This window comes from Rhineura floridana, chromosome 20 (assembly GCF_030035675.1).
Source record: "Rhineura floridana isolate rRhiFlo1 chromosome 20, rRhiFlo1.hap2, whole genome shotgun sequence".
In the NCBI taxonomy this organism is placed as follows: domain Eukaryota; kingdom Metazoa; phylum Chordata; class Lepidosauria; order Squamata; family Rhineuridae; genus Rhineura; species Rhineura floridana.
Window position 1 is genome coordinate 10,103,933 of NC_084499.1, and position 24,483 is coordinate 10,128,415.

At 43.9% G+C, this 24,483-nt stretch overlaps 1 protein-coding gene across 5 annotated transcripts in view; it reads left to right on the forward strand.

Annotated features, from left to right (window-relative positions):
- Nucleotides 1-226: 226 nt before the first annotated feature.
- ASTN2 (astrotactin 2) overlaps nt 227-24,483 on the forward strand; it is a 773,365-nt gene continuing 749,108 nt past the window's right edge. For 2 of the 5 annotated variants that reach the window (XM_061604311.1, XM_061604312.1), the window contains exon 1: nt 228-1,400. In XM_061604311.1, coding sequence (XP_061460295.1) covers nt 809-1,400 — 592 coding nt within the window. In that variant the 5' untranslated portion in view covers nt 228-808. Of the gene's footprint in view, nt 1,401-24,483 lie in introns of all 5 variants that reach the window. The other 3 variants (XM_061604310.1, XM_061604308.1, XM_061604309.1) reach the window with 3 other exon arrangements.

Below are 24,483 nucleotides of genomic sequence, written 5' to 3' on the forward strand. Positions count from 1 at the left end.
GTTGTACCAGCTGAAGTTTCCGAGCAGTCTTCAGAGGCAGCCCCACGTAGAGCGCGTTACAATGATGATGAGGTCCAATTTATTTCTGTGTGCAGAGGGGCAGTTCAGTTCTCCCTTTTTTGGGAGGTGTGTGTCTATGGCTGAAAAGTACATTGATACTTCTGAGAAGGCGGCTGAGCCAATAGAAGTTTGGAAACCTTTCAAAGCTCTGCGAGTCTGTGACGGCTTCTGTGCATCTCTCCGGACTCCTCCCAGGCACCATATACACGCCGTAGCTACTAATGGTGAAGATGATGATGAAAGAAGATGACACACTAACACGAACAGGGTCGCCACCGTGGGGGTCCTTCGGGAGGAAGGGCGGGATATATATATATATATATATATATTGAATGAATACATAAAAGGGAGATTTTTTCCCCACCGCTTTTTGTGAGAGGAGAAGTAAGAGGAGCCAGTCACCAAAGTTGAAGACCTTTGAAGAGAGCGTCTTCGCGCGCCTAAAAAAAGTAACATTTAGCATGCAGTTCGCTTATTTCAGGTTCGCGTCGTGAGGTGGAGACGAAGGCGAGGCGGCCGGAGGAGGCGGAGCCACAGCGGCGGCGGCCGAGCTGAGGGGCGGCTGACTCGGAGGCGGAGCGAGGGCGGGAAAGAGGCTGGCTGTGCCTGGCAGGCGAGGCGAGTCGGCTGCCGCTGCCGCTGCCGCTGCCGCTGCCGCCGCTGCTGCTGGGTCCGGCGCCTTCTCCCGCGCGCTCTCTCTCCAGCCTCGCTCGAAGGCACCTCCGCGTGCCTCCAGCCTTCGCCCGGCATGGCAGCCCCGCGCCCCTCGCTGCTTCGCCGCCGCCGCCTCCTTCTCTTCCTGCCCGCCGCTTGCCCGGCTCCTTCGGCGGCGGCTTCGTCTTCTGCTGCTGCGGCTGCTGCTGCCGCTTCACCGTCGCCTCCGCCGTTGCTGCCGCTGCTGCTCCTCCTGGCCAGCGGGCCGGGCTCCGCGGCGGCGGCGGCGCGAGGAGAGCCGGGCGGCGGCGGCGGCGGGAGTAGCAGCAGCAGGAGCCGCAGCAGCAGCCCCGGCGGCGGCGGGAGCAGCAGCAGCAGCAGCAGCAGCCCGTGCCGGGAGAAGACGGTGACGGTGTCGACCCTGCCGGTGCTGCGGGAGAGCGACATCGCCTGGAGCGGCGGCGGCGGCGGCGGCGGCCACCCGGTTGGCGGCGGCTCCTCAGCAGCGGCTTCCCCTTCTTTGTCGTCGTCGTCCTCCTCGGCATCCTCGCCGTCGTCCGCCGCTGCCCCGGGCTCGGTGCCCCCCGTGGACTCGCGCCTGCTGCTCTTCGTGCGGAGCGAACTGCCCGGGCGCGTCGCGGTGCAGGACGACTTGGACAACACCGAGCTGCCCTTCTTCACGCTCGGTAAGGGGAGCCCGGCGGGGAGAGGAAGGGTGTTGGCACTCCTTTTGAGAGGGGTGTGTGTGTGTGAAAATAGGCATGCGACCCCTGGGGGGTTGGAAGAAGCGGGGGGCATCCCAGCGCTAACCCTACTCAGCGTAGACCCGTTGAAGTCTATAGATACGTCTAACGTAGGGTCATTCATTTCAATGGGTGGTATTCCAATGCTAGTCCTGCTCAGTGTAGAGACCCACTGAAGTTAATAGACTAAAGAGCTACTCAGCATAGACCTATTGAAGTTAATACGGTAGGGGTTTAAAGTGAGAGCCACTCCGCGAGTAGACCCATTGAAGTTAATAGACACTATTAATTTAGGGTGATTTATTTCCATGAGTGGTATTCCACAGCGAGCCTTGCTCAGCGTAGACCCATTGAAGTTAATACACATGGAGTTGTAGTAAACTAAGCCCTGTTCAGAGTAGACCCTTTGGAATGAATGAATCTAAGCTAGTCTTGCCTATTAACTTCAGTGGGTCTGCTCTGAGTAGGGCTTGGTTGAATACCACCCGATTTCCTGATGGGCATAAGAGGGAATACAAATGGGCCCCCATTCCAGGGTGGGGTTTAGAAAGAAGCGCCCCCACAACCATTTGTGGCATGGAGATAGTAAGAAGGTGGCACATAAAGCTCTCTCCCCCCCCCCATGAGGGTAGAAAGAGTGTAAGAGGATCTCCAAAAGTCTAAAGGTAGTCAGGTAGCCCCCTGCCCCCACCCCACCAGTGGGGTGAGGGTAGAAAGGCATTTCTCCAACCTACCCCGTGGGCGTGAAGGGAGTACAAATGAGTTCTTTGTCCCTCTCCCAATGTGGGGATGGAAAGAGATGCCCCCTCCTTCTGGGTGTAAGAGAAGTGCAGAGATATCCCCCCCCAATAGTAGAAAGAGTTGCCCCTCACTGGGGCATGGTGGGAGTGCAAAGGTAGACTTGCAACACCTGAGATGGGGTTGAAAGATAGCCCCCAAGCCCCTGTTGACCTCAAAGGAAGTGCAGAAGTAGTCAGGCACCCACCCCTTGCAGGCATGGGTGGAGGGACTGTAAAGTTGATGTATGTTCCTTCTGCTTTATTTGGCATGGTTTTTTTAAAAAAAGGCGCTCCTTTCATGGGCATAAGGGGGTTGCAAAGGTGGGTGTGCACCCCCCCCCCCAGGGTTTGAAAGAAGTATCTCCCTTTGGAGCATAGGTGAAATAATGCAAAGTAGAAGGTTGGAAATAGATCTTTCCCCCTAACTGAAATGTCTCTTGGAAAGGTGGACTGAAATGGGAAGCAAGATCTACAGTATCTGTTTCTGTTATTACTGTTTTACTCTGGGTGCTGCACAACTTAAAAACAAGAGCAAGTCCTTGCCAGTTACTTGCAGTTGAATGTATGGAGTGGGAGTAGGCGATGCTCCAATTCAGGTGGTGGAAAATGGGTAGCAAGTGGTTTACTACACAGGACTGCAGAGTAGCACCCTCCCGAGTGTGTGTGCGTACGCCTTGAAAGTGTGGACTGGATTGGAGTCTAAGATGCAGGATGGATTCTATGCGCATCTAGGTGGGGAAGAGCAAAGTTCAGCATGCGGGCTTGCAAAGTAAATGCTCCCCTCTGCTTTGAAGGCTGTGGCATATATTGGTTGGGCATGTAAAAAACATCTAATAACAATGTCTAATGTTGTGCTAGGCACTGTACATCTTAAAAGAAGAACAACCACTTGCAAACAGCTCGCAGGGTTGTGGACCATGGTGGGGAGTGCAAGATTTACTGTATAGGAGTTATGACTTCTCTCCCCCTCCCCCATGTGAATATACATTGCAGTGGCCTGGAATGAAGGTATAAGATGCATTGCTTTAATAGCGCACTAGGAACTGTAAGAATGAAAAAGAAGCGAGTCCTTGTCTATTGCTTACAAAAACTTGTGCACTGAGGGAGAGACCCTACTGTTAGGATGGTTGCAAGTCTAGCATGTTGGGTTACAAAAGAGATTCCCTACAGACACACTCTGGGGGCGGCAGAAGAATCATAGAATAGTAGAGTTGGAGTAGGGAATGTCCAGCACATGGAATCCTGGTGGTTTGGAAAGGTAAATGAATTTGTGCATGTGTCTAACGCAAGGGTGCCAAAGGAAGGTAGAGGGGTAATGAATGTCACACTGCAGGATGGATTCTGTGCATATTTAGGCAGGAGACAGCAAGGTTCACCATGTCAGGCTTGCAAACTAAATGCTGTGCTCTGCTTTGGAGGTAGTGCATATATTGGGGGAAAAAACATTTAGGAGCTGGGTGGTTGGGCATGTAAACTGTGTACATCTGTGGTGCGGTATAGGAAATGGGGGAGGGGCATGTTATTTTGGGGGAGAGCTGCACATGTGGTGATGGTCTAACTTGGAAGGATGCAATGCTGCATTTTTGGTACCGTAGCAGAGATTATCTTGGGGAAAGAAACAATTTCAGATAGCCATGTGCAGTTCAGTAAAAGAAGACACTTGGGTTAGGGAGACACAGCTGTAGAACACCTGGTATCGCAGAAGCTAGGAGTGAGTGGGTGGTAGCATTCAGAAATATACTCCTTGACTTTGGGATAGGTTTTATCAGAGGTAACCCTAAAGAAGGGATCATGGAGAACCAGTTGCAGATGTCCCTAGAATAAAGTCAGGCACTGATAGGAATGGGTAGGTTTGGGTACAAGAGATATCAGTTGTGATTTCTTTTGTGGGAAAGAAGGAAATGATGCACTAGTTTGCAATGTGTAAAGTACCACCCGAAAGAGAAAATACTAAGATGGTGGGAAGGGGTGGGCATTGTGAGATACTAGAACTTACTGGGAAAGGGCATGGAGGCAGAATACAATGGTCTTGCCTGGGGTAGGATACCAGGCATGGAGGCAAATAAGGCATACCATGGTAAGAGAGCCAGTTGCAGCCTAAACTAGATTCTGGTTTTAATGCTGCTGGAGAAAAGGATTCAGAGAACCAAGATATACAGGGGTGTTGGGTGTTGAAGTGTTGAGGGAGGGGTGCAGAACAGTTCAAGGCTGTTGAACTATGTGCCGAGTTAAGAAGACTAGTCCTTGTTTGGAAGGATAGAAAACGCAAATGAAGACATTTTGCAGCTTGTCCTAATGAATGATTATTTCAAATTAGATTGAATCAGTAGTCTGTGGATGCTTTTAACCCTTTTTCTTTACTTATGTTGAACAATAGTAATTGAAAGCTCTGTAATACGTTGGTTTTTCTTATTTCTCTTTTTTAAATTAATGTTATAAATTAATAGCACCAAATTATTGTAAAAAAGAAAATATTTTTCTGCTTGCACTTCCTTGCATTTTGCAAATCTTTTGGTGGATCTAAATAAACAGCACTCAAAATAGGGGCAATACAGGCAAGTTAGCTGTATTCTGGGGAGTGGTGGTGATGTGAGTGGCCTTGGAGGTGATGCGAGAGATGCTTTTTGCAATGAATTCTTGGGGCGCTACAATGGGCAAAAGCAGAGTGACCGAGATGGAACAAGAAACCTTAGTACATGGAGGAGTGGGCGCATTTGGGACCAAGAGAAAGATGACTGGCTCTCTTTGAGTGCTCCATTGGATGAGTGAGGAATGTAATGGAACGTGGATCTGAGATGTGTGGTCTCTACATTTTCTGCAAGTTAGAGCATGCTGTGCCTAGAATTAACAACATCCCTTAGTATAGGAAGAGAGTTCTACATGCTTGCTGGACTTGCAGCTGCTCTAGGCAAATAATTAGGAAGTTGGCATAACTCAGGGCAAAGCTGGTAGATAACTTGCTCTTCCAAATTGTTATCCCTGGCTTCTAGTTTCTCTCTGCATCTAGCTGCCCTGAGTGCTAAAGCTGTTGACTGACTGTTAATGATTTGGCTCATGCCATATTACTGGTAAAAGAGTGCCTGGGGCAGAAACTGTGGCCACTTTTGTTAATGTGATTTCTGTTCTGTTTCCAGGGCTTTGCTGTGGGCCCATTTAGAGATGCAAAACAGTTCACAGGTTTTCTTGCAGCTTCCTTTTACTTCCTTGCAGATGGACTGAGCTGGGTAGGTAGTCATTTCCATCCCTCAAGAGTTGTCACCTTTGTGATGAGAGTGCCAGTCCCTGTGGATGTTTAAATTTAGGCCACATATTAAAATGGAAAGTATCTGCTCTCTGTTTCTTGCTCTCCCCCTCTTTCCAAGCTGCCAAACAGTTTTAATATTTTTAAAAATACATTCTTTACACTGAAGCATGAGTCTCTTTAGTGCTGCTGTCACTTTGCTGTGGCTTGATTTCCTGCTCTTGCAGTTGATAGCTTAATTATCTTTTAGCGCTTTGTAATGTCCCCCCCTTTTTTTCTTCCTGATGTATTCCCAATTTCACCCCCCCCTTTTGTGTTCTTTGCATCTGGTTTTGGAACAAAGGTCTGCCAGCCTGTCCAGTTTCTCTGCTTTGGAACAAACTCTGCTCATCTCCACAGTGTGGCAGGTGCTATCCTTATCAGACTGTGTTTTGAGAACTTGCTCAAAGAGATGGCTTTGTTCTAATAAGCAGTTTGTGTATAAATATTTTGTCTGGACGTGTTCTGATTATCCTCATTCTAGCTGTCAGGGTCTGTCGCTTGAACGTCTCTCTGTGTGTTTGTTCCAAGCTTCTAAGGTTCTCTCTAGTGGGAAGAAGAGAAAGGAACAGCCGTCTGTCATCCTGTGTACCTTGTTGCTCTTTTGCTCTAACATGCTGTGTTCTTGCCATGCCTTGTCAAGGTTGTCGTGTGTATCACAGCTAACTTGTTATCCCCACTAAAAGTGAACTGTTTAGAATTCTGCATCCAGTAGCAGGCTCTCTGCTCTGGCAGAACAGCAAAGACTGTCTGTTGATCTCCACACAGCTCCTCTTTTATCTACCAGTTATTTCCCCTTGCTGACGTCTCAAAACCTTGCTGTAATTCGTGGATCTGCCTGGCTTTGTGCTGCTGCGGATTGGTGCTTTAACTGTTTCTGGATGTGAGTCCGCCTCACACACACTTGTCTTGTATGAACTTACTTGTCAGACTGTTGTGTAGGTGCACGTATATATGCCTGGTAAAGACCAGCAGTCTGCTGTCCTTAAAACAACTGCTTTTGTTTATAAAACAACTTCTTTATCAGGGAAAGTATAATACTGCTGAAAAGAAACAGCTCTTATCCCTTTGCAGGTGATACTGAATCCGGTTATAAAAATGTTTAAACAGTACAAGAATCACTAAGTAGAGCAGGTGTAAGGAACATTTGGCCTTCTAGATGTTGCTGAACTACACCTCCCATCATCCCTTCCTATTGGCCATGATTGCTGAGACTGATGGGAGCTGTAGTTCAGCCTCCTTTGTAAACTGCTTAGAATTCTATTTTGGCATACAGCATTATATACATCTATTTATTAAACATCTGGAGGGCCAAAGGTTCCCTGCACCTGAACTAGAGCTTTCTGTTCAATGTGTTTGCCTCGCTAAGGGTGCAATGCTCTACTTTGAGTTCCACTCGCTGGTGGGCTTATAAGATTTGGCGGAAGCCCCGTCATGCTCATTGGACTTGATGTGCGCTGTTAGCATGAAAGATACACCAGCAGAACTGTCAGAACGGGTGGGACTGTGGGCAGCACTTGGGAGGTGCACCCATATGCCTTATCCTGTACTCCCTACCCTGTCAAAGGCGCAACTTTCCACCAACGCTGGACCTGGCATAAAAAATTTCCCTGTCTCCAATGAGAGGGATTTTTTTAAAAAGATAGTTGCCCTGTGTCAACGACCACCCCACCCAAGTTGACATAACATAATGTAGGATGCAGTTGCAGCTCAGCACCCAATTACAGCATACCACCACCAGTATATATGGGGAGATTGTAACTTGGATGATAAGATGAGTGGCATTGGGGCTATATCTCTCTGGCCCCACGTCATGCACTCTTAGAATATTCAAGGGAGAAGAACTTTGATGAGAAACAGGAAGAAGGGGAACTTGGCACATAAAGTGAGCGCTTTGTTTCCAGAACATAAGAAGAGCCTGTCTGCTGGATCAGGCCAAAAGGCCATCTAGCCCAGCATCCTGTTCTCATGGTTGCCAACTAGATGCTCCTGGGAAGCCCATAAACAGGACCTGAGTGCAATAGCGCTCTCCCTACTTGCGATTCCCAGCAACTGAGGTTCGGAGGAATACTGCCTCTAACAGTGCAGATAGAACATAACCATTGTGGCTAGTACCCATCAATAGCCTTATCTTCTGTGAGTTTATCTTAAAGTTGTTGTTGTTGTAATTAATAGCCCATTCTTCAGCAAATAACTTCAGTCCCAGAGTGGGGAACAAAGTAATAAAGATAAACTGAAAAAATATACAAAAATACAAAATCATATAAAGAGGTGCAGTCAACAAACGAACAGTTCTGTCAGAAGGCAGGTGAGCAAAGCAATAATAAGGGCAACAAGTAAAAATCCCAGTTTAACCTGGACAAAACCCAACTCAGGACGTTGAAACGGATTGCATTGCTAATGGTCTTAAGCAAGTTGAGGTACACATTGCTAACATTCCTCTTCGTAGAATCCCAACCCGTGTCTCTTTTTGGGTCACCGGACACAGATATCCAACATCAAACTCCCATTGGGGGTGCAAGTACCCAGCATCCCACACGGGTAAGCAAGGGGGGAAAGGAACAAGTGGTACAAAATAAAATTGCTGCAGATGTCTTCATATCTCCCCTTCACCCCTTTGCTATATGTGAATATTGTGTCTTGTCCAAGATGCATTGCTCCAACACTTCCCCTCACCTACCCCACCAGCAGGGAGCAGTTTCTCCTACACACAGGGGAGGCGCTGAGCCTCACATGTAGGTAAATTCTCTGTTGGCAAAGGCACTCCAACCACTGCAACTTCTAGCCAAACACTCATGGTTGTTTTTTTTGCCTTGCAGGATTGCAGCTGGTTGCTTAGAGCAGAACAAGCTGGCACCGCACTTGGCATTCCAAAGGGGGATGGAAGGGTACATATACTTAAAAGTCACTGCCATCTCCCCTCCCTCCTAGTTGGGGAAGGCAGAGGCCTGAGGACTGCAGTACCACGACTCACTCACAAACATCTGTTATGTGCATCTAGTCTCAGGGGTTAAGTGCTGCTGATGCTTACTGTTGCTTATTGTTCTTTGTTTGCATCTCAGTTCTCTCCACAGGCCACTGTCCCACAGATACAAGATTCATCCTGCATCTTGTTCCAGGCAGACTGAGAGGGAGTTCCACCCCATGTCCAGCAGCAGTGACTAGAATGCTGCTACCTCCATGGGGCTGATAGCCTACTTGCTCCAGGCAGACTCCTTTATCCTTGTATGCCCCAAGACAGACAGTTATGCAACAGGTGAGGGTGTTCCTGCCTTAGAGCTGGTGCCACGAGGGATGCTGCACTTGCTATTCTGCTGTCTGTTGAGCAGCTGCCTGAGGCTCAGGAACTCTGCTGGGGTGCCTGGTTGCCAGTTCTATGCGTGTCTTTCCCTTTCAGAGTTTACTTAATCCCAGATGCTGTTCAATAAAGGCACTGACTGAGTCTGAGCAAAATGGGAAAATTATTTCATCCTTTGTGTATGACTTTGGATGGTGAGACCTGGGTCTCTGAACATTTGATTTGATTTACATTGCTTGAGCGCTGACTATCTCTTTCAGTGTTGGTGATCACTATTGTCAGAACACAGGAAGCTCCCTTCAGTCAATCAGACAATTGGCCCATCAAGCCCAGTATTGTCTACACTGACAAGCAGCGGCTCTCCAGGGTTTCAGGTGGGGTTGTCCCCTAGCCGTACGTGAAGAGTGAACCTGGGGCTTCCTGCATGCAGAGCTGATGCTCTAGTACTGAGCTACAGCCCTTGTCTGTACCGTAATGTACGAGAGGGGAGCTCCAGAGCAACTGCCAAACGTGTTGTATGGAAGCATATAAGTTGGTGTGTGATTTGAAATCTCTTTGGAATGCTTTGCCACAACTCTTAAAAGTAAACCAGTGCCCTTAGCCTGTTGAAGGTAAAACCTTGTCCTTATCCAAAGGCTTCCTCATGAATTGCTTTGGCTGTGCAGGCATGGATTATTCAGATCCATTGCCATTTTTTCTGTATCTAGGAAAAAAACAAGGTTTTCTGATATATAACATGTAAACCTCTTTCAAAGGCAGGCCTGTTTTAATTATTTGTGTCTCTCTGTGTGGTGCTGTTGAGTTCAAATCCCTGCTCAGTCATGGCCTTGCTGGATGGCCTCAGTTCCCCCACTGCCAAATAACTAAAGTGGGAACATGTATAGTTCAATCCTGGGCTTGTTTACTACATTTTTCAGTGCTATTTACTCCCATGTAAGTGTTCATAAGTGCCAGTTGCCTCCCGCATTGAGTGCTCATAGTTTTGTGGGGTGGGTAGGACCTGGTTCTTATTAAGATATTGCTGGATGAACATTTTATGGGTTTTGCATTGTAATTGTTTTAATTTTTTATGGTTTTAAATTGTATTTCTGTACTGTATTTTGTTAAGTCGCGTTGAGATTTTTTGTTGTATAAAGCGACTGATAAATGAAATAATATTTTTTCTCATATGTAGATTTATGCAGACTTAATTGATTAATCAACTAAAGCTCTTGACTGACTGAAATTTCTTGGGTTAACCTACGTCCGCAAGGCTGAGAGACATTTGTACAATGGTATTGTAAGAAGAAGCTCTAGTACAGTCTAAACCAAGAGTGGGGACCTTTTCAGCCAGAGGGTCACATTTTCTTCTAGGCAATTTTTGGGGTGGGGTCGGGAGGACATGCCAGAGGTGGGTGAGGCCCGAGACAAAAATGGGCAAAGCAACAAAGTTTCCTTTCTAGAATATACTAATTTCTGCATACTCGCACATCTGGTATAGCACAGTGGGGAGGAAAGCCTGGCTGGGAGTCCAGAGTCTGTGAGTTCAAATCCCAGCTCGTGTCTCGTGAGTGTCAAGGGCCAGCTAAAGATCACCCCCATAGTGAGTGGGCAAGCTGCATAGTCCCAATGAGCCCAGTTGCCCCCCAGCTGGCAGTTGCGGTCAAGAAAGGGGCTGGCTTGTGCAGCTGTGGCAAGCTGAGCAGGCCCTAGCCAGTTGGGGAGGACTAGCCTCAAAGGGAGGCAATGGCGAACCCCCTCTGAATACCGCTTACCATGAAATCCCTATTCGTAGGGTAGCCATAAGTTAGAATCGATTTGGAGGCAGTCCGTTTCCATTTTTTATATCAGAGCTGCATAAGGTTAGAGGAATATGCAGCCTTCCATTTCAGCTCTCTTACCATGAGAACCCTATGAGTACAACCAAAAAAAGGATTCATAGGGTTGCCATAAGTTGGAATTGACTTGAAGGCATATAGCAACACACATCCCTGTCTGTTCCTCTGTCCAGGTAAGCAAGAGGCATTATCAGAGTGTAAGAATACTTTTTGGCCAAGCAAAAACCCTTAAGGAGGGCTGGTAATGGGCATGGCCTGCAGAGAGGGTGCTTAGCTGGGGGAGAGTCCTGATGGCCAAATAGAGAGGTGTGGAGGCCACATCTGCTCCTCCCCCATCCTGTGGTTCTGTACCCATGACCTAAATATACTGATTTGCCAGCTTTACTTCAGAGGCATTCTCTTCACAATCTTCTTTTGGGGTGTGTATGAGGAGAAACATGAGCAGTGTATCCCAGAGTGAAATTGGTCTACTAGTCAGGGTCAGTTCACACTCATTCCTTTCTCTAATCACGCACAGCTGGGGTCAGTCAGAGGTCTCCAATATGTGCAAGCAGTAGAAAAAAGAGTTGCCACTACCCTGCATGCTTCAGAATAATAGCTTGATGCTGATTCTGTAATGTGTGAAGCAGTCTTAAGGCAGACTGCATATAATGTGGCTTGCCTGTTTCTAGCAAGCACGAAATGGTAGTCTTGCCTTGGCAGTCCTTGTACCAAGAATTTGTGTGTTTGTGACACTAAACTAATAAGACTTCAGTCTATGGGGACTGAGTTGCTTAGACTGATGCCAAGATGTGCCTGCTTCCTGGAGAATAATATCTGTTTAGAAAATTGCATCAGCTGTTGCTGCACTTGCAATTCAGAGAAATTCCCGTGTTGCGGTTTACAGTCAATCTTTTGTAAATGCATAAAAATGCTTGGGCTGCAGCCCTGTGCACACTTACTTGGGAACTATTTATTAATTAATTACATTTATATCCCACCTTCCTTCCAAAGAGCTCAAGGTTGCATACAAACATGGTTCTTCCCCTCCCAATTTTATCGTCACAACAACCCTGTGAGGTGGATTAGAGTCAGTGATGGCCCAAGGTCACCTAGTGAGCTTCATGGCCAAGCAGGGATTTGAATCCCTGGACTCCCAGGTCCCAGTCTGACACTCTAATCACTATATCACATTGACTGTCAGCATTGAACTTGGTGGTGTTTACTTCTGAGCACAGAGGCATAGGATTGCACTGTTAGTAAGCTGGGCTTCCTCGTGGACTTTGTGCTTTAACGGTATCATAGTTAATGGGATGTTCTGTTTTATTGTGCTATTAAATAGTTTGACTCCTTCAGTGCACCACATTGGGCTGTCTGTTCAAACTCAGGGTGTAATGCTGGCTGACAGATGCACAGCTTTTGGGGGGATGGGAGGGAAGAAACACAAGCGCCAACAAGAGAGCTCCCTGTTCTTGTGCAATGCTAGCTCCAGATCTTAATTAGCCTTCAGTCCTTCTTAGTACACGTGGGTTTCTCCTGTTTTTTGGCTGTGGTGGTCTGTAAGGCTGTTACGGGTTCATTTGTAAGGCTGTTAAGAAACTGAGCAGGGGAAGGTGATGTGTTCAGTACTGGTAACTGTTGGAGATATATTGTGAGCTAGAGGATAGTGACTTCTTTGTCGCATGTAATATAAGAGATTATTCTTTGTTAGCCTAGCACATGCCTTACTAATTTGTTGATTAGTCTGACAAATTGCACTGTTCTTGTTCTGAAGTTAGGCACAAATAGGAAAAATTCTGAGTCACCTCTTTCAAAAATCTTGATTACATGAATTTTGCAATAATAGCAATGAATTGTGGCTTCTATTTCATTAGTCATCTTTTTTCTGATTTTTTTCCCCAGCAAATGTATTTTCAACGCTGAGAACTAGTAACTTAATTTGTTAAATTTTCTCAGCAAGGCTTCCTGGGCACATGTACATGCTAATATTGGTTAATGAATTGGATCCAGACTAACACTAGAATCCTATGCATCTTTATGCACAAATAAGTTCTAATCAGTGGGACTTACTCCCTAGTAATTGTGTATAGGATTGCAGAATGTCAGTTGAACTTGGCTCCCACTAAAATCAGTGGCACTTAAGCCATTACTCACTTGTCATACTGATTTCAATGTGACTGCAGTTCAACTGACTTATGTCTCGATCCAGTATTGTGTGTGTTGGAAGAGCTAGTGGATGTATTTGTTGCATAAAGCATGGATTAGCCTCGTGTATCTCAGCTAGGTTTGAATAGTATTGTTCCTTAGTACTGGATAGCTTAATTCTGGCAGATGTTTCAGTCAGTGCTTGCTAGTACCACTCATTAAGTGTTGCCTGCTCAGAACAGGGCTTTTGTTTATGTATATTTTCCTCTAGGTATTAACATACTATTCTTCATCAGGAAATACTGCAAAGAGGTTTACAAAAATATAGAATAATGAAGTAAATAATACAATTCTATAAAACAATAATACGTCAGATAAAACATGTACCCCCATAAATTAGGACAGTGTACAAAAATCTCACAGATCAAAGCAAGATATCAAAAGGTTGATGGTATGTTTCATGAAGGTACTTCTGTTGCAGCTTATTAATTAAGGGGAATAAATTCCCTTTTTTCTCTTTTGAGGTCTAAAAGGGTGGTGGTATATGATTCTCCCTTTGGACAAAGAACCTTACCTTAGTCGCAGAGTGCATGCTTCACATGCAGAAGGCCCCAAGTTAAATCCCCAGCATTTCCAGGTAGGGCTGGGAAGATCTCCTGGGCTGAAACCCCGGAGAGCTGCTGCCAGTCAGTGTAGACAGTACTGACTCAGTATAAGACAGCTTCCTATGTCCTGCAGTTAACATGAGAATCTTACTGAATCAGCCCAAAGGCCTATGCAGTTCATCAGCCATTTCCCCACAATAGCCAGTTATATTCCTTTGGGAAGCCCACAAGCAGGAAATGTATTTATAACATTTCTAGACGGCTTAATATAACAAAATCCCTAAGTGGTTTACCTAAAAATAGCGCAAATACAACAATAAAGCTTTCTAAATGCAAGACAAAAACAGTATAAAAACACAACTGTATATCACAGATAAAATTGATCAGTGTCGGAAAAAAATTAAAGAGTCAGGGCATGAGGTAATAGCTGTCGTACACTGTAGTTTTCCCAGTAGAGCTGGTATTCAGAGGTGTGCTGCTTCTGATTCCGATAGCATATAGCCACCGTGATTAGTAGCCATTGGTAGGTTTATCCTCCACGAACTTGTGCAATCCCGTTTTGCAGCTGTCTAAGTTGGTGGCCATCACTCATTGTGTGGGAGCAAATTCCATTATCAATTCCTTGGCACAGTCATTAACCAAAATGGAGACAATAGTCAAGAAATCAGAAGAAGGCTAGGACTGGGGAGGGCAGCTATGAGAGAACTAGAAAAGGTTCTTAAATGCAAAGATGTATCCCTGAACACTAAAGTCAGGATCAGACCATGGTATTCCCGATCTCTGTGTATGGGTGTGAAAGTTGGAGAGTGAAGAAAGTGGAGAAAAATCCACTCATTTCTAATGTGATGTTGGAGGAGAGCTTTGCGCATACCATGGACTGCGAAAAAGACAAATAATTGGGTGTTAGAACAAATTAAACCAGAACTGTCACTAGAAGAGATAATAATGCTGAGAAAAACAGAAGGGAGTAGAAAAAGAAGAAGACCAAACAAGAGATGGATTGATTCTATAAAGAAAGCCACAGACCTGAATTTACAAGATCTGAACAGGGTGGCTCATGACAGATGCTATTGGAGGTCACTGATTCATAGGGTCTCCATAAGTCGTACTCGACTTGAAGGCACATAACAACAACAAATTCCATAATGGCAGCTATGCACTGTGTGAAAACGTCTCTTCTTTGGCCTGTCCTGAATGTTCAAACATTCAGCTCCACTCAGTGGATGTCCCTGTGTCCTAGTATTTTAGTATTTCTAGGTCAGTAGCCACATACCAATAATGGGTTGAGCTGGAACCAATAGTGGACAGTGCACCCCCTTTTTCCCTCTTCCCTTCCGTCTCTGTCCTACCCTCTCTCCCCCACTTCCCCTCTCCATGTCACCTTCATGGAATTAGGCCAAAGGCTGCACATTCCCTAAACTAAAAAGCCCCAAACATTGAAACCTTTTGCTTGTCCTTCCTGTGCTTTCCGTAACTTTACAACAACCATTTTTGAGATGTGGCAAACTGAATTGTACACAATATTCCAACTGTGGCTGCTTCATAAATATTTATGAAGATATTGTGTTGTCAACTAAGTCTTACTCACAGTAGACCCACTGAAATTAATGAACCTAATCCTGTCCATTAACTTCAATGGGTATAGTCTGAATAGAACTAGTGTTGAATACCACTCATTATGATTTTGGGAATTTTATTTTTTATATCTTTGCTGTTGGTCAGTATGCAATTTTCCTTTTTCACAGCTGCCACACATTGGAATGTTTTTGTTGATGCACTACAACCCAAGCATTCTTTTTCTGATCACTATCGACTTAGGTGTATCTGAAATTTTAAGATTTTTTTACCCCAATATCCATCATTTTATATTTAAAATAAACTGAACTTGGTTTCCAATTTTATTGCCCATTTGTAAATTTTAGAGAGATCCTTAGGGCATGACACAATAATTCTTTTTTGCTTTTACCACCATGAATAATGTTGTGTCCCCAAAGTTAACTGCAAACCAGCTCTCCTCCTCCGAACCCCCACCTGATAACACAGAGAACAGTAGAAATAGAATTCTTCTTAGTGTGCTAAAATAAATGTTGCAGTCATTACCACTTGCTGTCTTAGTCTAGGACACAAATAATTGATGACGTGTCCTTTAGAGGCATCAATCACTCCTTATCTCATCCGTGCAAAAAAGTTGTGACAGTTTTTGTACATATCAGAAGAGTATTTTAGCCCACTAGGGGGTGTTGGTGACTGGATGGAAATGCTTGTACGTGAAGTTTTCAACAATGAATTTGACTTCCAGGAGTTTTTTTAAAGTACCCTTTGAGTGTGTGGGAGTAATGATTTCAACTCTCCTTCAGAGCCCCTAAATGGCTTTGCAGATTTGATTGTATGATTATTGCAGGGGATCTCCATCAGAAAACATTGCTCCTGGCTTCATTGTCTCACTCCCATACAGGTGTGGGACAATACAGGTGTGGTCAACCTTTTCTTCCCATGGAATCGTCAGCTTTTTGTGTTCATCATAAATCATCTGCCGATCATGCCTTATCATGGTAGCTCCCATAAAAGAAATGTTCAGACTGTACAATATAGAATTTGGAGAAATAAGCTTTTGTTCTTCTCTACATTTTTGAATAGATACCCAAGTTTGTGCTTTTGTTAGAATGTAGATCTGTGCATTGCCCCCCCCCCCGGAGATAGATGGTCATAGATGCTTCTTGTAGGTTAGGATACCTTCCTATATATATACTTCTTTCTATCTCCTGTCATTTTCACCACCATAAAAGACTGCCAACTCTGAACTTTAGACCTTTTTATATGAAAAGGTCTCTACTCTTTCAAATATATATAGTAATTTTGTCAGCAGCCATAATATTTCTCCAGTATTATTCTGTTTCTACCTTACGTTCTGTCACATTTTTTAAATTTTGAAATGCTAGGCTAACAGAGCAGTGGGTGTGTGAGAGAGTGATCAGGTTGTGTGCAGACATATTGTAGAAGTATTTCTCATTTACAAATTTACCTTATAAATAAAAGATGCGTTTTCAGTTTATTCGTTGAACTTGAACTCTGGTGTGTTACATAAGGACAATTTACTGTCCCTTAGGAACATAGGAAGCCGCCTTATACTGAATCAGGCCACTGACCCATGTAGCTCAGTATTGTCTACACTGATTGGTAGTGGCTCTTCAGGTTTTCAGGCAGGAGTCTATCCCAGCTTTACTTGGAGATGCTGAGGGTTGAACCTGGGACCTTCTAGATGCAAAGCACATACCTGACCATTAAGCTACAGCCCTTTCCCATATTAAGTATCATTTTTGGTTATGAATTGATTGCTACATAATACCTGGCATAAAAATATTTTCAGAAACAAGGGGTTGCAACCAGCATTGCACACACAGAGTTCTGCTTGCATAGCGAGACTTCCCTTTCCTCTCCTTTACCTGCAGACCCTCAAAATCCACTTTGGAGGGACCTGCAACCCTTTGGAGCAGATTTTGAGTGTGTGTGTGTGGGGGGAACAGCAGGGGAGAGGAGGAGAAAGTTCCATTGCACAAGCGGAAGTCTCTTGCGCTAGGAGAACAGTAGCGTACTGCGTAGAAGATGCGATGGGCCTCGTGTTAATTTGGATCCAAAGAATAGTATAAATAGTTCTGTGTGCCCAAAGGAGCTTTGAGCTGCATCCAGCTAAGTTCTGCTCAGAGTAGACCCATTGAAATTGACATACATTCATCATGTCCATTGTATTCAGAATAAGACTAAGATGGGACAGATGTAGAGATTAAGAAGGGCAGGATATAAATTCAATTGATAATAATAGTTAATACCTTGGAAGACAGGAACAACATTCAAAGTGATCTTGATAGGTCGGAGTGTTGGGCAGAAAACAACAGAATGAAATTTAACAGGGATAAGTGCAAAATTCTACACCTAGGAAAAGAAACCAAATGCATAGTTATGAGATGGGGGATACTTGGCTCAGCAATACTTCATGTGAGAAGGATCTTGGAATTGTTGTTGGCACATATTGAGCTTGTAATCAACAGTGTGATGTGGCTGTAAAAAAAGGCAGACGCTATTTTAGGCTGTATTAACAGAAGTATGTTTTCCAAATCGCGTGAAGTACTAGTTCCCCTCTATTCGGCACTGGTTAGGCCTCATCTTGAGTACTGCATCTAGTTCTGGACACTGCACTTTAAGAAGGATGCAGATAAACTGGAACATTTTCAGAGGGGGTCAACAAGGATGATCAGGGGACTGGAAACAAAACCCTATGAGGAGAACTGAAAGAACTGGGCATGTTTATCCTTGAGAAGAGAAGACTTGAAGGGAGATATGATAGCACTCTTCAAGTACTAGAAAGGTTGCTACACAGAGGAGGGCCAGGATCTCTTCTCAATCATTCCAGAGTGCAGGACACGGAATAATGGGCTCAAATCACAGGAAGCCCAATTTTGGCTGAACATCAGGAAAAACTTCCTAACTATTCGAGAAGTATGACAATGGAGTGTTGCCATTGCACACAGCTTCTGCTTGCGGACTTCCTATAGGCATCTGTTTGGCCACTGCGAGAACAAGAGGCTGGACTTGATGGACCGTTGGCCTGATCCCTCAGGCTATTCCTATGGTTGTATGGATTCAACCCTTTCTGCTTATGTTTCTCAAAGAGAGCAAGCAAGTGGTGTTAGTTTCTCAGAACATTTTGAATCGAAATTTACCTGCTGCTGAAAATCAATAGATATCTGATTCAGCAAGTTTGTTGTGAGTTATATTTAAGAAACAAAACTAAAATATAATATCAAAGCACACGTCAGTGTTTAAATGTTTTATATTCAAATAAATCCAAAACTTTACTTGGAAACTTATCATACACTTTGCTCATGTTATTTAAAGAAAAGAATCTGAAGACACTGAAAATTGTTAGCATATTAAATTTGGCATGACTGAAGAGCTGTGTGCATAAATGCATGTGTTCCCTTAGGGAGAGTCAGCTGCAAAAAGTTAGTTGCAATGTTGATCTTGGATTTAAGTAGTATTTTTCCATTCCAATTGACTCATTGGTTTTTTATTGTGATCATTCATTGTTAATAATTAATTGTATGAAACAATGCATTTCTAAAGGTATAAAGTTTTCTGCAGGAAAAAATACAGTATTACAGTGGCAGAAAATTATCCATTGCTGTTCTTATGTACTTAAAAGACTTGGGGCAAAGACCCGGGTGTATATCCAAGGCCTTGACCAGGCCTAAAGTAGTAATTTAGCGCCTGACCTTTTTCAGGCTCATCTTTTTCAAGAGTTCCTCTTGTGTACAAAGATTCCGCAAATTGTAGTGAACAGGAGATTAGAACAATTAAATATTCCTTTTGTAACACTATGAAAACATCTTCTGATCTTACTGCCTTGCAACTTGGGAGTCTCCTTTTTTCCTCATCTGCTTAGAGGGTAAATGTAATTTATTTATTATTTGATTTATATCCTGCCCTTCCTCCCGGCAGGAGCCCAGGGCAGCATGAATGTACTCATTGTTAACATGATACTGACTTGTTGACAGATCCATGAAATACCAAGTTTATTTTAGAAATGTAGATTTCACAGATCTGTCCATGAATCAAACTCATTTCCCCCCAACTAGCATTTTTAAATCAATTTATGCAAACCCAGAATGACCTGCAAAGGTGCAATTTGTGAACTTAATCGCTAGATTGTGAGGGCAAGGAAGAATGCAGGTTGAAGCATTCTTGAAAAGATAGCTGATAAGGTAAGATAGATAGAAAGATCTGAACTTGCTTATTTTCTTCCTCCATGTCCCTTTTGTGTCATCCCTATTATGTTGTGAGCAATTATATTAAACAGAGAACTGTAGCAGAAAGGCAGTAAATAAATGTATAAGTAAAGCTGAAAAACTGGTGTTTGACACAGGCCCTGTTTGACTGTGAAGGAAACTTGGCTGCTTCGATGCAAGAATTGGTTCCCAGCTACTTGAATTGCACTTATGGACTCCAAATTATTTTTGCTAGTGCTTCATCAAAGAACACAGATTGTGTTACCTGGGAGGGGGGTATAAAGAAGCTTCGAATTTGTATCCTAAGCAGGACAATCCACTGGTTGGTTAACATGATTGTTTCCATTGGATATGACCAAAATAGATTTGTCAGGTGGAGCAGCAAGCTTCCGAATTGAAGCGCACTTACCTCCTGTAGAACAGAATGAGCCCTGCTGAGCAAATCCACTGAATGGAAAATGTGATGGAAGCAAGATGCAGTCTGAGAGCTCCCTGTTGTGGGAACTGAGTTGATGTCTCCTGAGTCAGAGATGAGGTGTGTTTCCTTTTAATACCACCTACCAGTATGGAGGAGCCATTCTGTCAGCATGCACCCCTTTGGTCCTTCCAAAAGTGCCACCAATTAGGGCACTGAGATGAGTCTGCTTATGTTTACATTGCAGGGAATAAGGAGAACAAGGTGCAAATTCTGAACCTGTTTGGTTGGTAACAGTGGTCTGTTGCTGCTATTCCTCACACTGCCGTCTCTTATTTTTTATGGGTACCACATCTGATTTGCACAGTCAGGACTTTCCATTTTCCAAGAGATTTGTGGATGACCATTCCCATTTATAGATAAATGTAAATGTACTGCCTTCAAGTCGATTCCGACTTATGGCGACCCTATGAATAGGGTTTTCATGAGGCTCAGAGGCAGTGACTGGCCCAAGGTCACCCAGTGAGTGTCATGGCTGTGTGGGGATTAGAACCCTGGTATTCCAGGTCGTAGTCCAACACCTTAACGACTACACCACAAAATGAAGAAAAATAATTTTGTAGAGCAGTCAGTGGGAGCATGTACTGGACCATCTGGGCCTGTAGCTCAGTGGCAGAACATGATCTCTGCATGCAGGAAATCCCAGACTCAAGCTCTGGCATTTCCCATAAAGGACTGCAAAAAGCTCTGATCTGAAATTCTAGAGCAATGCTGCTCAACCACGAGGGGCATGGCCCCCCCAGAATGTGAAGATCTCAAAGGGGGTGTTTCAAAAAATGTACAGTATAAGTAAAAAAAAATTAATAATATAGTATAAAAGTATGAAACGTTTTGTTTGGGTGGTAACCTGCTTATTGCTTTTTTTAGTCAAGCAGCATATACATTTTTTTAAAATAACTAAGGTGAGACAATTGCATGCAGCTTATTATATGATCTGAGAGCCAGAGCTTGGAAAAGTTACTTTTTTGAACTATCAATCCAGTGGCCATGCTGGCTGGGGCTGATGGGAGTTGTAGTTCAAAAAAGTAACTTTTCCAAGCTCTGCAGAGCCAGTGTGGTATAGTGGTTAAGGTGTTGGATGACAACCTGGGAGATCAGGATTCGAAGCTCCACACAGCCATGGCACTCACTGGGTGACCTCAGGCCAGTCACTGCCTCTCAGCCTCAGAGGAAGGCAATGAAAACCGTATTCATAGGGTCGCCATAAGTCGGGATCAACCTGAAGGCAGTCCAAGGCTGTTTGTGCATTGTTTTGGAAAGAGCAAATAAGGTAGGTTCGCCTTTAAGTGTGGACTGAATCAGTTTCCTCCCTGATCCCTGTTCATGATACATTCTTTTAAAAAATCGTTCCATTGATATCTTCCTTTTCCTTAACCGCTGGACTACGACCTGGGAGACCAGGGTTCGAATCCCCACGCAGCCATGAAGCTGACTGGGTGACCTTGGGCCAGTTGCTACCTCTCAGCCTCAGAGGGAGGCAGTGGTAAAACCACCTCTGAATACTGCTTACCATGAAAACCGTATTCATACAGTCACCATAAGTCGGAATCTACTTGAAGGCAGTACATTCACATTTTTATTATATGGTCTGCATGTCATTATGGGTGTACAGTAGTTTGGCTTTCTTACTATGGGAGCCAGGTTTGAAGCCTGTGTGTGGCTTTTCCCTTATATGCTTTTGCTATTTTATTTCCAGAATTATATGCCTTTGTATGCACTCCTTATCTACTATATGCATTTTTGTACATGCTACTCAGAGAATTGCACTGCAAAATTCAGAGAAGAGCGAATTACAAAGCATGGCTGTGTTTCAGTTCATGTATTGCTTGGGAAAGTGTGAATTAGGTAGTTTTGCCTTTAAATATGAACTGAATTGAATTTCTCCCTCATCTGAAGTCTCAGGTGTTTACTGTAGCTTCAGATGCCCCCCCCTTCTTTACTGAGTACACACATTACTAAGTTGATAGCAATATTTACCAGGACCACCAAGGGAGACAGGTCAAGATGTAACAAAGACGTTCTGTCCTAAAACACACAAAACATAGTGCTAATATAGTCATATTCAACAACTTAGAAACATTTATTTATTTAAATATTTATATAAATATTAGGTTATACAACCTAAAATGCTCATTAAAAAAAATTGTCAAACGTATCAGTAAAAGCTGGATGGCAAAAAAATAAATAAATCTCAGGTTTGAAAGGCCTGTCTTTCTGAAAAGCTGTATTTTTCAGACATCTAAAAACAAGCAGGAGTTTTCCTCTGTTGGCAAGGAATACCACGGGGCAGGGCCTGCCACACTAAAGGCCCAGTCCTGGTAAAGGCCAGCTAAACTTTAGGGGCATATGGGACCACCAAAAGCAACCCATCAGAATACCTGTGATTGAAGTGGAGCATGAGGAATCAAGTGTTTCTTAAGTATTTTCTCTTCCAACAATCCTTTTAAGTTGAGACGTATCTCAGTCTGCGTCGGTGTTAGAATTGCTTTGTATGTCTTTTAATATCTTTAACCCTTTTTAAAAAGATGTTTTTAAAGGGTTTTTTTAATGTTTTTAAGGTTGTTTTGTTTTCATGTATTTTAAGGTCTTTTTATGATGTTTTAAAGGGTTTTTAGTGTTTCTGTTTGCTGCCCTGGGCTCCTGCTGGAAGGAAGGGCAGGGTATAAATAAAATAATAAATAAATATTTTGGGCCCACATTGTTTAGGGCTTTGTGACTTAATACAAGAACCCTGAACCTGACCTGGTAGAACATTAGTAACCAGTGCAGCTCTCTCAGCAGCAGAGTAACATGTTGCTAGTAACCTGTTTCTTTGAACATTCTGCAGCGTCAGGAAGGCTAAAGCTGAGAATGAGCTGAGTTTAGCGAGGGATGCTAAAAGCTGCAAAAAAGCTTTCTTCAGGTACATCCATAGTAGAAGACTGAGAAAAGAAATGGTGGCACAGCTACTCAGTGAGGATGGCAAAATGATAACAGATGACAAAGTAAAGGCAGAAGTGCTGTATTCCTACTTTGACTGATTCTTCTCCTAAAAGAGGATCTATGACTCCCCTGGCAAACGTGAAATACAAGTTGAAAGTTGCAGCTTGAGACTGATAGACGAATGGTCAAGGAATACCTAATCATTGTGAATGAGTTCAAATCTTCAGGGCCTGATGAACTGCATCCTAGAGTAATGAAGACACTGGCTGAGGAACTCTCAGAATCACTGTCTATTATCTTTGCGAAATCTTGGAGGATGGGTGAAGGGACTGGATGAATGGAGGAGGGCTAATGTTGTCCCTATCTTCAAAAAAAAGCAAAAAGGAGGAACCTGGGAACTACAGACCACTCAGCCTGACATCAATCCCTGGGAAAATCCTGGAGCAGATTATAAAGCGGTCCATCTGTAAGCACCTTGAAAACAATGCAGTGATTACTAGAAGCCAACATGGATTTGTCAAGAACAAATCCTGGCAGATTAATCTTATCTCATTTTTTGATCGGCTAAGGTAGGCTGTAGGAATGCAGTGAACATAATCTATCTCGACTTCAGCAAAGCTTTTGACAAAGTGTCCCATGATATTCTGATTAGCAAGGTAGCTAAATGTGGGCTGTATGGAACAACTATCAGGTGGATCTACAGTTGGCTACAGAATCGTACTCAAGTGCTTATCAATGGTTCTTTCTCAAAAGAAAGGGGGGAGGTAACAAGCTGGGTACCTCCAGGCTCGGTCCTGGGCCCACTGCTCTTCAACATTTTTATTAATGACTTGGATGGGGAGGTGCAGGAAATGCTTATGAAATTTGCAGATGATACAAAATTGAGAGGGATGGCTAATATCTTAGAAGACAGAAACTAAATTAAAAGTGACCTTGGTAGGCTGGAGCATTGGGCTGAAAACAAAATGAAATTTAACAGGGATAAGTGCACAGTTCTACACTTAGGAAAAAGAAACCAAATGCACAGTTATAAGATGGGGGATACTTGGCTCAGCAATACTACATGAGAGAAGGCTTGTTCTCTGGGCTTGTTGCTCATCACAAGCTGAATATGAGCCAACAGTGCAATGTGGCTGCAAAAAAGGCAAATGCCATTTTAGGCTGCATTAACAGAAATATAGTTTCCAAACCATGTGAAATACTAGTTCCCTTCTATTCTGCATTGGTTAGGCATCACTCATCTTGAGTACTGTGTCCAGTTCTGGACACCACACTTTAAGAAGGATGCAGACCAACTGTATCAGAGGAGGACAACAGATCAGGAGACTGAAAACAAAGCCTTGTGAGGAGAGACTGAAAGAACTGGGCAAGTTAACCGTAAGAAGAGAAGAGTGAGGGGAGACATGATAGCACTCTTCACGTACTTGAAATGTTGTCACACAGAGGAGGGCTAGAAAGTCTTCTCAGTCTCCAGGGTCAGGACACAGAATAATGGGCTCAAGTTATAGGAAGCCAGATTTCAGCTGAATATCAAGAAAAAATTCCAGACTCTTAGATCAGTACGAGAATGGAATCAATGACCTAGGGAGGTGGTGGGCTCTTCAACACTGGAGGCCTTCAAGAGGCAGCTTAACAGCCACCTTCCGGGAATGCTTTAATCTGGAATCCTGTATTGAGCAGGGGGTTTGACTTGATGGCCTTATAGGCCCCTTCCAACTCTATGATTCTATTATTCTAAGCTTCCAGGAGTCACATGCCAGTGGTGGGTGGAGCCAGAGGCAAAACTTGCCAGAGGAAGGAAATTTTACTTACATTTAACTAAATGTAAATTTAGTTTCTGTTCACACACTCACATACAACCCTTTCTATCCTCCACCCAGACAAGCAAGAGTCATTATCAGAGTTCAAGGACACATTCCAGCCAGAGTTCCAAGGGCCAGACA